Here is a 16,305-nt window from a genome sequence, read left to right as displayed (position 1 = left end):
GCATCTACGATGTGCCCAGCCCTCCTCTAGGCACTGGATTTTCAGTAGTGAAGACAACTGACAAAATCACCTCCTTCGTGGAGCTTATCCTCTCTATGGGTGGACAGAGAAGAAGCCAAACAATGAACATATGTAGCATCCTTGTAGAACTCCCAGTTTAGTGGAGAGACACAGAAACTGGATTGTCAAACCATGTGTAAAGTGTGATAATAAACCCAAGGTCATTTGCTAGCGTGAAAGAAGACACAACTCACTCTGAACAGGGGAGAGGAGAGGATGGAGAGGAAGGCTCGCTGATAGAAGGTATGTGTCAACTGAGCCTTACCAATAGCTAAGGGTTGCCCAGAAAAACACAGGGGTGAAAGTAGAAGGAAATCATAGCGTGATGTGATGGACTTGTGCAGGTGGAAACAGAATATGCACTGTGGGGCAACCAGCATGTGGGCGTCACTGTAACTTATAGGGGAGGCAGGGAGTGAGACCTGCCGGTGAGCCACGTTAAGGAGTGTGGTCTTTGTATAGCTGAGATTGGGGAAGGAGAGAAGATTTAAGGTAGGAGAGTGGCGATATCCAATTTCCTAGTACCTATTCTTTTGCCCTTTAGAGCACTGTGAAAAGCTGGAGCTATAAAGATACAGGAGACCCTGTGGCTCTGTGATCTGAAGGCACTCCTTCTACAGTTTATTGTCTGCGTTCTTGTTCAGCTCTAGACCTGCTCAGCCTGATCCACACTCGACCCCCCTTTCCTCTCGGCTTAGTGCAAGTTAGGCAGGGTGTGTGTAGGGGGCAGGGTGAGTTCTGGGTCCACTTCTCATCCTTTAGCCCAGATCAAGATCCAGAAGGGAGGGAAATGAAATTACTCCCTAATTCCTTGGCGAGACTAATGTATCAGCTTTCGTTTGAGGAGCATTCTATCATCTGGTACCAGTGAGTCCTGTGCTTCATGGCACCAGAAAACTCTGAAGACTAGAAGACCTGATTCCCTCCTACCATTTTAAGCCTTCAAACAAATCTACACTTAAAAGGAAACTTCAAATCAAACCAGTCCTTTGACATGTGAACCCCACCAATTTATGTGCAAAATTTTGAGGCCATGTTGCATGTTAGAACCACCATTCTAAATCTTTTGCATTAAAAAAAAAAACTAAAATTAATTTTACGAAGTGGTCATATTTGATGTTTTCCTTCAGCAAGTAGCCCATGGGGCTTTTTGTTGCATTTATATCTCTCTGTACCTTGTTCTATCTCTACTGTATGTTTATTGTCTTTGTCCTGTTCCTTCTGTTGCTGGCTAAGAGCATGTACTCCTCCTAAGGTTTTACAACTTTATTCCTCTTTATTTCTCTCACAGTCAGTCCTTCCTTTACTATTCATTTTAAAATAGTAACCCATCTTTTTTCCTAACACTATGGTTCCAATTTCTGTGTATCTCGTCTCAGTTCAAAAGCATTATTTTTACAGAGTTGCAATTAAAAATTAATTTTATGTATGTATTCTTTCCAAAATTATTCATCTTTGGTATGACAATAGTGTAATTAATACAATCTGCATTGTATTCTAGGTGAATATATCACAATTTATGATTTCCTTATTGTTGAACATTCAGGTTGTTTCCAAGTTCTCACGACTAAAGCGTAATGCTGCTGCTGTCTCTCTTCTGATGAACTATGGCCTGCCCTTACATTAGGTTCACAAGAGCAGGATTATTATTAAAGGTATAAATATCTTCATGATCTTTGATATGGTGAGCTGGCATAATGCAAGCAAAGCGTATTAAAAGTGTGAGTGATACATATTCTTGACCTAAGAGAATGGGACATTAAACCACGGAGGCAGCATCGCCAGACTGTTCATTCTGTGTTCACTCTGTAGGAAGCTCAGGTCATGGTTTGAGTATGTTCATTTTTCATCAACTTCTGCTCTCAAATCTTGGAGGCACATAATATCAACTTCCAACGCTGAAGATCACACATGACAAAGATTTAACCACAAAGACCGATTAAAATGTTATGAAAATATGAGCGCCATTTTCAGCTTATGGCACATGTCAATATCACTTAACCTTATAAAAGCCAAATTCATTTAAAAAGGCATTTGCAAGCAAAATAATTGTATTTTATTGAAAATTCAGAAGAGTTACAGTACTTAAAGACAGTTTTCTTCATATAATAAAGAAAAATAAGTTAAAAGAAAAAGAACTCAAGTGCAACGATAACTTAAGTTTTCAAACTAACAAAATCATTTTGAAAAACAAAAATCCACAGCTTAATTTATTCACGATATAAGCATGTAATTTCCTATCTGTTATCAAGAAAACTCTAATGGAATAATTTCTGGAGTGATCTTTCAATGAATGCATTATCTTTCTGGACCCAATTTAAATGGTATATTCATATTAGTATCTAATTCACATAGATTACTGGTGTGTGTGTGTGTGTACATAAGGACTAGCTAATTTTAATACGAAATTTTAAGAATGAGAGTTGTCATTTATCAGAGGGCAATAAATAGCATTTCTAGTCATTTCTTAAGCATGTTTTCCTATCTTCTAGGTGGAAATCAGCCACTTTCATTAAGGCATTTAGCCGAGTGAGCACTAGTGGCATAAACAAGATAGTCCATAAGAAGGCATCACTTATTACAGTTGGCCACGTCATGTTAGGAAGTGTCTTATTCCACCTTTTAGATCAAAGTTCTCAAATTTTCTTATGAAGGAGAAGGCTAGGTAATCCAAAATGAACAAAATACTCATTAAAAAAAAATAAAATTCATTTTACATGATCAACAGTATTTTCACCGATTTTTTTTATTTCTCAACAGAAAATATTCATTGAGCCACGGGTATGATTTTAAAATTATTTCCATTATCTTTATTCTGTACACTGTCCTTTTTAAATAAAGAACTGAGGTGAAAACCTAATGTGGCTGTATACTATCATACACAAATGTACTTCAGATGCTGGGCTGACATCTACAGTGACCAAGTGCCCCAGGTAAGCTAGAGGCAGACCTGCACTTCGCCACAGCAAGAAATGGCACTAATGTGGAACTTTAATTAATAGTCCAGTTAATATTTTTATAGTGCTTTGCGGTTAGACAGCTTTCCTGTAACTATTCTGAAAATACTGAATGAAATTAGGCCCTGTTAGGAAATTTACAACATGCACATTGCATAAAATGCCTATAAAAATGTTAATTTAAGTGCACTGCTTAGGTGGGAGGCAGAAATGGTTTTAATAAAGGAGAATCCAGCAAGGACAGAATTAAAACATGATGTGGCATTTGCTAATACATCGCACTCTTTTATTTGATAACATAATACCAATTGGTCTTTACCTAGGGAAAACAAACCCTAATTCTTATTTAATTGTGCAGAAATCTGACCATGTGGGGAAAAGAAGAGCCTCCGATACGAAAGGTCTGAAAGCCAGCGTTCTGACAAGTGGACTCTGGAGCTGGGAAAACCCTTTTGAATGTAGGGTGCTGATGATGACTGGCCTAGAGCAGAGGTCAGCAGAGGTGGGTAAAGCTCTCCTATCTCTCCCCTACCTCAGTGGTGGAAAGGCCTCTCAGGCACCTGACTCACTTTCAGAGAGGAGGGTTTTTTACTGCAGTGGCAGGTGAAATGCTGAAGTCGCCCTAGCCATCATGTAACGGACCTAGACATCAAGTACACAATTTGACAGGTGCAACCACTCTCATTTTTCCAGGCCCCCAAATAAAAGCAACAGCTGTTCTAATCAAAATATCTTCTCCAAAAATCTTTTGAAACGTTGTAAGTTGTTAAAACTAAATTTTCAGAGGAAAAATATGACACTGATTTTTTCGCAAAAAATATGCTTCATCAAAAATCCTTAAAGAAGAGTGCATATATCCTTTACATCTAAATAGTTACTTGTTAAGAATTGGGACTAGTCTCTCCCTTTTTAGCCCCTTTTTCACCATCTCGACTTTCCTCTCATATTTAAAGTGTTGATCACTTAGTGAACTAAGTACTGGATGTCGATTCAGCACTCGCTACAATAAGGAAGCCTGGCTGATAATGCACTCAACATTCTGTTCATGCTAAAATTCATTTATTGCTATAATCAACTATTCGAAATTCACCGAATTTGATGAATAAGGAAAATAAACAGGTCAAAGTATAAAAATAAAATTTCATGCATAGACTAGAAATATCTGAAGATACCTGGCAAAAAGTAATAGTGCTTTCTATTAAGTAATGGTTTTCAAGTCATTTTATACCAAGTTATACATTTCTTTTAAAAAAAAAACCTAATTTATTCTTAGAAACACAACTCTAACAGTTTCAATGATGATAACTTTTCCTGTAACTTCTTCCACATTCTCTCAGTGTGACTGAAAGCTCAACATAACAGATTTGATACAAAAGTGTCACAAAAAATTATCGGTGACATCTAATGTAAATGTTTAAAAAAAGTTTGATTCTTATGAATTTGTACAAAAATAAAGCTTCTGAGACTTTGTTAGAATTGTACTTGATGACTCATTAATGATGGAAAGCAAAAAAATACTTGAGCTAAGTTCACATTTACATATAAAAATATAGAATACATATACTACAGTGATCTTGACGATATCTTGTAGTATTACAAATTACCAGCCTGATTAAAAATGTTTTAATGTATGAATTTTTTAAAAAAATCAAGATTCCTAATGTTTTAAACTTAAAAGTTTTCATCCATGTCAACTGAGCTTGTTTTCATTAATAACTGGGCTTGACAAATATGAATACAAGGTATTTCTCTGCAAGAAACCTGGAGTATCTCAATATTTAGTAGACAGTCTATTATTGCCTTGATTTTTCCTCAGTATAAATTTATGTTTTTTGTTAATTCTGCCCATTCAGACTGATAAAAGGCTATAATCAGGAAAGCCACAGGCTGGAAATAATACACAAATCCTGTATTTTGTCAGATACCTATTTTCTGCCATTAAGAAAAGCGGTGCCTACAATCCCTAGAAAGAGAAGAAAGACAGAACGGCTGGGCACCTCCAACTCACCAGCAGTTAAACCAGAAAGTGCTTTCTATTCTCTAAAACAAACAAACAAACAAACAAACACTTTCTTTCTCTTGTTTAGGTTTATGTACCGGTAAGGCATCCTTTTTAGAGTTCTCTGATTTTATGCTCAGGTCACATATATTACTAAAAGATCACCGGCTTTCTGAGCTTTAAAATATAATTATGTAGATGCAACACTAAAGGCTAAACTGAACATACTTTATTTTTCTTGGATGTGATGTGAAAAATAAAAAATCTTGGACTGGGGTAAAAAGATCATATTCTCTTGCTTGATCTCAAAGCTAAGTGGTCTTGACCAAGTTACTTACCCTTTCTGGACATCAAGGGAATTGTGTTGGATAACCCTTAAAGTCTCTTCCAAATGTGACTGAGACACTAAATCAGGATCTCCACAGCACCTCATAATTTTCATTGTGCAGGTCAACTACCATCATAGAATGGTGTAGAACAATTCTGGTTTAGGGATTTCTGATGCTTACATTAGAGTTTTCTATCCTTGCAAGGGTGATTCGTAAGTATTTGGCTTTCTAATAAAAACACAATTGAGATATTTTTACATTATACACAAAGTACACTTTGACATTCACCGAGATGGTCTGAAGATTTTTGTGAACTATGTCCTTCTCTGATTCTCTTATTGTTGGAACTTTGTTCTCTCCTCAGCTGGGTGGGGAAAGAGGAGCATGGGCGTAAAAGAGAATTTTGGTTAGAGTATTTCTGATTGAATGAAGAATAATGGAAGTCTTTTTATTCTTTAATTCTTCTACATTTTAATTTATAGTATTTTCAAAACTAACATTTTTTGAAATTATTATTAATACTCAAAACAAAGAATCTGTCATAGTTTACCACTACTGGTAAAGAATTACAGTTTACTACTGAAATGTCATTATTGTGCCAAAAGAAAAGAGAGTTTGGCTCTAATTTTAGACATATGGCAATGGACTCTACCAGTTCTTATTTTAATAATTTTCAGAACTGAGACAAAAGGAGAAGACTCATAATTCCGCTTCCACTATTTCAACCCAGACATAAAGCATGTTGAATTCAAAGTTAGAGGAGGACTTTGTGGAGTGCCAGCTCTAACTTTGGGCGTAGGATAAATAATTTCTTCAACTGTTACATATGTACCTAAGAAGAAACCAACAACACCAGTGAATGCTATAGAAATATTTTTCAGGATCATCCATATATTGTAGTGTTCCTTAGAAAATGTAAGAATTTCAACCAAAGGTGGCAGGATCAGAGCCAATGTGCTGCTGCTCACAGCTCCAACGAAGGAAATCACAATGTCTAAACGAGGAATCAGAATTGCTCCAGCACCTAGAAAATGAAAATACGTATTTTCTTTATTTAAATATATACTGCTTAAATGGGCACTAAATGTAGACACATAAAACCTTGGATTGCAAGTAACTTGTTCTGCGAGTGTTCTGCAAGACAAGCAAACATTTCTAGTAAATTTTAACTTGATAAACGGGCGACGTCTTGCAATACGAGTAGTACATGACACGGAATGTCACATGATCCCAACCGAGCCAATGGTTCGTGAAATTCACTTTGATATACAAGTGCTTTGGATGACAAGCATGTTTCCAGAATGCATTACGCTCGCAAACCAAGGTTTTACTGTATTTTCAATACTTCAAAATTAATGCAAGTAGGCACTAACTAAATTGCTGCCTGTTGAAGACTCTGTCAAACACACAAGGAAACCAAAACAGTGAGTCACATTTCTTGAACTGTGACTTTTCAACAGATTTTCTTACGTAAACAACTTTCATAACTTTTCTACTCTTTTATAACTTTTCTAAATTATTTCAAAATGAAAAATGAAAACAAAATAATGTACTACTACTACTACTGTCGACAGGACTTTCTTCCAAACTATTGGCAAATTTCTGAAAAGTTCTGATCTTGCACTTTCTTGACCTCACTTACCCTCATCATAACAAAGGTATCAACAAAAGGTCTGTAAAAACTAAGACCGCTACTCCTGCTTCAAAATGTCCTAAAATGGTTCACTGAACGGCTTGCTGAGGGTCTGGAGCAGCTAGACAACGGAGTCTGCTCACACGTACCCCGTGACAGCCACGTCAGCCCTGCCACCACGGAGGACTCCACCCGCAGAGTCCCAGCTTTGAGGACCCCATCGAGGTCTGTGCCGGCTCTCCCTAACTTGTCTCCTAAAGCTACCATTTTTTTTTTTATCCCTTTTTATTTTTAAGTTTATGTACTTTTGCTTTCCTCATTTCTAGTATGTCTCCTGCCGACCTTTCTGTGGTGGGTATATAATTTAACTTGGGCTCTTTGCAATGAAGTCTTCAGGGTGCAGCCTACTAGTTTCTCCACTTCTTAATTTTTAGGTTATGGGTGTTTTTTTTTCCTTCCCCTATTCTTTTTGTGGCTCTCAATGTTTTCCAGGAGGACATGGGATTAGTTTGGAACTACTAGGTTTCTCGGAAATATCTGTTATTTCCTATTTAAATTCTTTTGAAAGCTAAAACCAAAAATTATTTTGAAATTATAAACGTAGCCTCACACCTAGAGGACTGAAGTGTAGCAAAGTTTCTTAAATAAGATAAATGACTTGGAAGAAGTTGAAACTCTAAACTGGAAATGCTTCATAGAGTAGATTCCCTGTGGAACGGACGCTTGCTACATTCTCTTAACATTTTTCTCAAGGGCACTATAAGCATAACTCCCAAACACAATTAGGACCTCGCAAATTTCAGTGACTACATCCATTTAATGGAGACACATTTCTACCTATTTATAGCAGACGGCAGTGTAACAGACTGGCTGGATAAGCATGACCAGAACAGAGCCATCTGAAGAGGCTTTCTTTTTGGAATTCATCTTTCCTCATTAATGTTTTTCAATAATCCAGCTGTTACTAGGAAAAATCAAGTGAAATATGGCTGAAAAAGCATGTGGAGGAACACTATAGGTTTTTAAAATCTATTCAGACATTTATCAAACATTTTTGATCATGAAATTTATCAATTAGCTGAAGTCATCCTTTAAATGTTATATAATTGGGGCGCCTGGGTGGCACAGTCAGTTAAGCGTCCAACTCTTGATCTCGGCTCAGGTCATGATCTCACAGTTGGTGAGTTTAAGCCCCACATCGGGCTCTGTGCTGATGGCATAGAGCCTGCTTGGGATTCTGTCTCTCCTTCTCTCTGCCCCTCTCCGCTGGTTTGTTTCCTCCCTCTCTCTCTCTCTCAAAATAAATAAACTTAAAATAAATGTTATATAATCAGTGGGTACACGCTAGTAAAAAATGGCTTGAAGTTTTATTTTATAATGCTACTAGTAGACAAGGAAGATAAATATGTACACGTTAGGCAAAATCAATATATAAACACTCAAAATCACAGAAACAAAGGATAGTCTAGAATATGGGCAATTTATTCATTACAAATATTTACTATAGGATTACTGTAAATAGGCTGCCCTATGTCCTTTATAGACAGGTATTATGAGCAGATCTATTAAAAACCAATTAAGCTTATTCACTATTTGCCAAAACTACAGTATAGAGAAAAAGAAAGTATCTTTAAGGCACAAAGTTTCCTCTCATAAAAAAAAAAATCCTATTTTAAGTCCATTCTTGACAACTGTAGGGTGAAAAAAGATGTATCAGAGAAAAAAACAAAATACTTGATATTAAACAACAAAACTGTAAGAAATACTCCAGCACATAAGTTTTAATCACACAAATAATTAATGGTACTTCCCAGATACCTCCTGACTCTAAGATAGAATATGAGGTTACGAAATCGTATCTTTCCTCACCTGAAGTGGCACCTAACTTAAATGAAAGATTTTAGTGGATCTTCTCTAGTATTCTACAAACTAGTAAGATTTCTATTTTTTGGTGCTTTGTAGTCATAATCTCCTAAAACCAGAAAGCATGCTCCCAAAGCCAAAAACTTTCCAAAATAAAAATAGTAGAAAGATCAATGAATTGGATAACAAAAATAAATAGTATTTAGCATATTTTACAGATTCAAGTCAAACATGGAATCAAAACATTGGTCTCCATGTTCATTACAATTCAAAACTTAACAGGTTCTTTCTATAGATGTGCTCTTAAAGTAAGAAGTATCTGTTGTAGTCGATGGTGGCCACTGGCCAGCTTCTACTAACTCTTCTCTCTCACCTGTGAGATGCCTCTATAGCAAGTAAGGTGCCTACAGGAAACAGCTAGGATGAGTCTGACCCATCTTTCCAAGCTTTTGAGTTCCATAAGAAGATACTTTGAAATGATGCTTCAAATGCTAAATAGAGCCTTGGACAAACCAATGCAACCCAAGCTGATAAGCCCACTACTTTGAAGGCCAATCCTACAAACCCAGATTCGGTACTTGGAAAGGATTATGGAACACTGATAGGTTATTCAATTTTCAAAGCACCTCCAGCTGAGCCTCCACTCTCACTGCTAGTGGTGAACAGCCTGCTCTGTGGACACGATGAGGTCCCAACAGCTGTGTACACATTCATCAGCGAGGAGCCTGCCCCAAAAGCTTGTCAAGTGCTCTAGAGAACAGATGAAAAACAGTCCTGCCATGAATATCAACTGGCCTTTACCAGGATGTGCCTAAGACTCAAATGAAGTTCAGCGTCCAATGATGTGCCCCAATGAAGTAGAAGGGAACACTGCCTGGTCTGTGTTCTCTTTGTCCAAAGACAAATATAACCCTCATATACCGTTCAATAGCTTTCACTATTTTTAACTAAAAGACAGAAGCAGGAAAGAAAACTGGCAACTCTCTGTGCCATGAACTCAGCTCTTGAGAAAAAGCCCGTGGCTTCTGGGAATAAAGTCATGGTAGCGGATATGCAGTGTGCTCTGTGCTTCAGCAGACGGGCAGCTTCCACATAACAATGGCAGCCAATGTGCAGAAACGGATGGAGTTCTCAAAATATCAGAAGTGTTAAATCCCGTTAATGTTTTCCTCAAGCTCCTTCAAGTGAACTTCAGTAATTTTTTAACGTTTATTTATTTTTGAGACAGAGAGAGACAGAGCATGAATGGGGAAGGGTCAGAGAGAGGGAGACACAGAATCCAAAACAGGCTCCAGGCTCTGAGCTGTCAGCATAGGGCCCAACGCGGGGCTCAAACTCATGGACCGCGAGATCATGACCTGAGCCGAAGTCGGCCGCTTGACCGACTGAGCCACCTAGGCGCCCCGAACTTCAGTAATTTTAAAAGGAGATATACTCTCAGAACTTATAGTCTTACGTCTATATTAAAAGGACTTTTACTGAAATCAGTCTTTTTATGTAGCAGTCAAAATATCAATAAAAACAATGTGTAAGAAATATTTCAAATGTCTTAAAATAATTTTTGCCTACCGAATGTTTTATTAGTCATTGGAGTAAGGGCTTACTGAATTCATTCCTCAGTGTGATTTTTGAGGATTATTGTTGATACAATTCACTTAAATGATTACTTTGGAAAACCGGTTTCATCTCTTCTTCCCAGCTTTGCTTCTTCTTTACATCTAGGCATAAGATCCACCCCAAACTGCTCACTGCGATTTATAGAGTTGCCTCGAATTTCTAGCTCTCTCGTTTCTCTCACCTTGAATGGGCCAAGATGGTTTTCTTCCACAGAAAGCTGACCCACTTCTAATGGGTCATTCTAGGTCTAGGCAATCCCATTAGTTAGTTCAGTGTTATGGTCATCTTATATTTGTGGTTACAATAATAATGGTGACAATAATAAATGCTGGCTACTTTATTAATATTCTTGAACTCTATAAAAATGCCATTAAGGAAATCTTATCTTCATTTCAAAGTTGAGGAAAGACGGGTTTAAAGATGCTATGTAACTTGCCTAAAGACACGAGCAGGTGAGTGGTAGGTTTCAACCATCAGGTCAGTATGACCCCAAAACTCATGCTATTTCTAGTATATCACTGTACCACAATCAAGTTTCTTCTCCTACAGGTCTCCATTTTTAATGCTTTCTGGTGGAGGCATTTTATATTGTGAAACCTTAGTACAAGATTATATATTCCTTCAAACAATATAAATTAGCCACTGAAATAATTAAAGACCAAAACAAAATAAAACCCATTTCTATAGGTAGTCTTAGAGAATCAAACTGTTAAATACACAAAAGTTAGTGGAAATAAAAAACCTGAGGAAAATGAAAACCAATGCAAAATGTGTATGAACAATATAATGAGTCCCTTATGCATCTGATTTAGATATATTTTAATCACCATTGATGTAGTTTTCAAAATAACAATCTGAGTAGTTCTTTTAAGTATGATAGGATCTGGTTTGTGTTTTTCTTATATAGTGGTAGAACAACAGAATTTTAACCCAAAAAGTAGCTCAGCGAGGTGAATGAATTGTTTTTAACATATTAAAAAATATAACTTAAGTAGCTTAATTATAAGCAATTCAACAAGAAAAATTATGATATAAATATGTAGTAATACTTACATGTAATACTAACCAAGAGGGACCTTACTGCAAATTCACAGATTTGTTTCCATTTAGCATGAAATTTGGATGTGATCACAGGGATGATGATCTCTGCCGGAACGTAGAACTGAATTGAATATGTCACAAAGATGCCAAAGGAATATAGAATTTTCACTGATTGATATAACCTGTTAAAAGAATATTTCAAAATTCAGTTGATTCTTTTCCCCTCAGATTTACTGAGGTATAAGTGACAAAACTGTAATATGTATGAAGTGTAAAACATGACTTAAGTATACATTGTGAAAAGAGTCCCGTAATTGAGTTCATCAACACATCCATCACCTCACGTGTTTGTCTTTTTTCTTTCTTTTTGGTGAGAACACTTCGGTTCTACTCAGCAAATTTCAGTTAAACGCTACAGTATTATCAACTATAGTTACCACATTATACATCAGATCCTTAGAACTTCTTCATCTTACAAGTAAAAGTTTGTACCCTTTTGTCAGACTCTTTTTCCCTATCCACCAGCCCCTAGGAACCTGGCTTTCTTCCTTTTACCTTTAATGTTAGATAGGTAAAAAATTAACACAAACGTAGGCCAGTATCTTACTAATTAAATGCTTTTTTATAAAAAAAAAAAAAAAGCTAGCTGATCTCTACTAAATTTCTAGATGACGTATGGACAGTTCATTTTGACAAGCCTAGAGAGCTTGAATGTGGCAATGCAAAGATTTCAGAATATTGCTGGAAATATTTCATTTTAGGCTAAGCCAATGTTTAAAAAAATTTTTTTAACATTTATTTTTGAGAGAAAGACACAGAGTGCAAGCTGGGGAGGGCCAGGGAGAGAGGGAGACACACAATCCCAAGGAGGCTCCAGGCTCTGAGCTGTCAGCACAGAGCTCGACGTGGGGCCCAAACTCCCAAACCGTGAGAACCCGACCTGAGCCAAAGTCAGCCACTTAATCGACTGAGCCACCCAGGCGCCCCGAAGCCAATGTTTTAAAGGCTAGGCTGAGTCTCATGAAGAGCTAATGTCTTTTCTTAACTTTCTTTTAAAAACTGAGCATACTGTTTGTCTTTTTATTGATCTATATATAGAAGAAAAACTTCACAATGAACTTTGAGTTATGCTTCTCCTTGCTTAAAAATCTTGGTATGTATGTCATTAGTTGCAGAAATGTCATCATTCTTAGGTCCACAAGGAGGGCATCTAAATGGTTTCAACTTGCAAAGTCCTCTAGATTACACAGGAATTCCACCTATATAAAAGTTACATTAATAGGGAAATAGAGTTATTAGGCTGGGTTGATGCCCAGTGCTTCAAAACAGCAACGCAAGTTTTAGTTTTATAAGTATCTTTAGAATTTCTACGTTGTAGATGGTGTCTTGTCAAAATCAGTATACATGTCTCTATAGAGACTTTGGTTAACTACCTTTTGTCTGAACAAAGAACACTTGTTAAATGTTGATAATGGCACACAGAGAAAACTAGAATCATAGGACTCAGAACATTATAGAATCTACTCTCTTAGGTTACAGATAATAAAATTATGTGTTGTGGTTTTTTGAAATTTTGAATATTTTGCAACAATTAAAATTAAAAAAAAAACAACAATTGCTCTTGTATTCTTTAAAGAAAACAAACAAACTGGAGAGGAGACCATGGATGGAAAGTGCCGCAGCATTAACACACGTCCTCTTTAGGCAGAAACATCATTGATAGCCCCGATCTTCCCTTTAGAGCTCTGCTTTCCCACCTGCAAGGCCTATGCACAGGGAAGAGTGTTTCTTCCTTAGGAGAAAAAATACAATCATTTTAAAGGGATATAAAATATTCCACTTTTGGTACAGAAAGTCCTAAATATTAATTAGGCTTTAAGCTTATTTCTGATGTCTTAAGACTTATAGTAAAGATTATCAACAGTTCTCTAAACTGTGGCCAAGCAAGAGGGAATTCATAAGTCTCCTTCTATAATATATGCATCATAGGAAGTAAGAGGAAAGAAAAACAGCTGAGTAGGAATAGCTTTGAAAATACTGCAAACAACATAATTAAAGAAAGAAGGAACTCCTTAGGGCTAGCAACAATAAAATCTTAATATTAAATGCTTTCAGGATATATTTCTCAGCTTGAGGCTTGAGATTTAAATATAAACGGTCAAATTATTGCAATGTACAGAATAAAGACTCCTGCTTCATTTACTCTGATATATAATTATAGACAATTAAATAAATATTCTTACCAGTTTATTATTAGAACATTCCTTTTGTTCTAATAATCTTTTAACTTATAGGTTTTTAACAATATATTTTAAAATACACCTATGCATATAGGTATAATTACTTTTCTATTGATTTAAAACAAGTTATACAGGCTAAGGATCTGGTTATTATTAATGCCAGTCAATAATACTGATTATATGCAAATATTATCATTTGGTATTACACAGAGTACAAATGGGAAATAAAATGATATGAACCTTTGAAAGGCTAGTATACTTCCAATTATCAACCACAGAAGAGTAATATAGAAATAAGAGTGCTTAAGAAAAGCACTGCAGTCTTTTAAAATCAATTGTTCCATTTTTACTTCTTTTCTGTTTTAAGAATCTACTAGTTTCTGTTTGACATCGATATTTTCAATCACCCTAAACTTTTACTCTCATCATCTTTTCTACAGGTATTACCAACCTTTGTTCTTAATTTGGTTGTAAGCAGGCATCTATGTACTAAGTTTTAGAAATGAAGAGTTGAAAGAACAATCTACTCTTAAACTGCATGTCCAAAGGACAAAAAACTTTCTTAAAGTTATAGGAAGTTGTTTTGAAGATACAGAAGAATGTAAACAACTTTTAAATAACATTTAATGCACATTAAAAACTACCATGAAACTCACTGCCAAAGTTCTTGAAAGTTAGAGACCATGTTTTATTCTTCTCTGTATATTCTTAGCAGGTGGCAGATACTCATTAAGTAAATATTAATAATAAAAAATGGGTATGGACAGGTAATTCTTAGAAACTATATCTATTAAATATCACAAATAAAAATACTTCAAAGAATAAAATAATTCTTGCTTGAAAAAAACACTATACTGGTAGCAAAGAAATTTAATATCTCAGTAAAAAACATAAGTGTGTGTTTTAAATAATTACTTTGCAGTCAATATATGAAATCTATGAAATCAGATTATGGGGCAACTAAATGTTCCAATGAAAACATTAGTTTTAAAAGCACAGCATTTCAAAATTTGCAATGCTTCTACTCTTTTCCCCACATTGGCTAATAAATCAAAACTCACCCTAAATTTACAGACACGAATATCTTAAAATTTTTGAAAAGCCAACCTGGGATATAAGCTGCCGACTGACTGTCTTTCTCTCAAGGCTGACTACAAAGCTACTCCTGGGATGACTATGATAATTCACTTTCCATCCCAGACCCTTGGTGATACTCAGGTTAAGAATCGGAGCTTAGTTCTGGGGCGCCTGGGTGGCTTAGTCAGTTGAGTGTCCGACTTCGGCTCAGGTCATGGTCTCACTGTCCATGGGTTCAAGCCCTGCGTTGGACTCTGTGCTGACAGCTCAGAGTCTGGAGCCTGCTTCGGATTCTGTGTCTCCCTCTCTCTCTGTCCTTCACCCACTTGTGTTCTGTCCCTCTCTCTGTCTCTCAAAAATAAATAAACATTTAAAAATATTAAAAAAAAAAAAGAATCTGAGCTTAGTTCTGTTAAGAAGAGACAAGTCTGAGGACTAGCTACAACCCTTACCAAGAACCTCACCTCATGCTAAGCTGAAAACTAAGACAAGGGTTATTTACTCTTCACAACTAGATTGAATAATGTAAACCACTCAACTTTTAGAGCATATTCACTAAACTAAGTATCACGAGGAAGAGATTTTTCATCTGTTCACCACTAGTTCCTGGAACAATACCTAGTACATAAAAGGCATACAATTAAGTATCTGTGAGATGCCCTTCATTTTGAATTTAATATAATTAATAACAGTCATTCTGATGAGGAAAGTCAGAGGCAGTTTGGGCAGGCCAGGATTCCCAGTTACAGGCAACTTTAATATTGCAAAAAGATAATTAAATTTGTCACAGAATGTTGACACCCATTAAAACAAAAGTGTAATGAGGAAAAAAAAAAAGAATTTGTGAGGGAGAGGACAGAGGGATTAGTCTAGGATATATGAATCTTATTTTTCCAGTTTTCTTAAATTTATTTCTCTTACTGCTTTTTTATTGTGCCCTCTGGTGAGTCCATTCCTGCCTAAATATTTTCACTGTAGGTAACAAGCTCCTCAGAGTTCAAACCATTGATTGCCTGGTAGGATCCATTAAGACATGGCTTGATTACCTGCCATTACTTGTCAGCTTTATTTCCCAGAATATTCATGTTCATAGCTTGGGTATGCTACAAACATGGGCTTAGACTTGGGGTTTGTTCTGTTTGGGGAGGAAAATGAAGTACCAGCTCAATTATCTTAATAAATCAAAATGCCTGCCTTATGCCTTCCCTATTCTTATATGGTTCTTATGTATTTTTAAAAAATGTTTATTTATTTATTTTTGAGAGAGAGAGAGAGAGAGAGAGAGAGAGAGCGAGCATGAACAGGGGAAGGGCAGAGAGAAAGAGAGAGAGAATCCTAAGCAGGTTCCACTCTGTCGGCATAAAGCCTGATAAGGGGCTCGATCTCACAAACCATGAGATCATGACCTGAGCTGAAATCAAGAGTTGGATGATTAACCTACTGAGCCCACCCAGGTGCCCCAATTATTCTTCTCTATTTTTTTAACTGA

General features: G+C 36.3%; 1 protein-coding gene across 2 annotated transcripts in view; it reads right to left on the bottom strand.

Moving 5' to 3' along the window:
- Positions 1-2,093: 2,093 nt before the first annotated feature.
- The window catches only part of SLC36A4 (solute carrier family 36 member 4), a 50,750-nt gene continuing 36,538 nt past the window's right edge, over positions 2,094-16,305 (bottom strand). For both annotated transcript variants that reach the window (XM_043579954.1, XM_043579955.1), the window contains 2 exons: positions 11,512-11,681; positions 2,094-6,369 (listed from right to left, as the gene is read on the bottom strand). In XM_043579954.1, coding sequence (XP_043435889.1) covers positions 6,062-6,369; positions 11,512-11,681 — 478 coding nt within the window. In that variant the 3' untranslated portion in view covers positions 2,094-6,061. The remainder of the gene's footprint in view (positions 6,370-11,511; positions 11,682-16,305) is intronic.

Source organism: Prionailurus bengalensis, chromosome D1, assembly GCF_016509475.1.
Source record: "Prionailurus bengalensis isolate Pbe53 chromosome D1, Fcat_Pben_1.1_paternal_pri, whole genome shotgun sequence".
In the NCBI taxonomy this organism is placed as follows: Eukaryota; Metazoa; Chordata; class Mammalia; order Carnivora; family Felidae; genus Prionailurus; species Prionailurus bengalensis.
The sequence above is the reverse complement of the archived record's forward strand: the minus strand, read 5'-3'. Positions and strand labels throughout refer to the sequence as shown.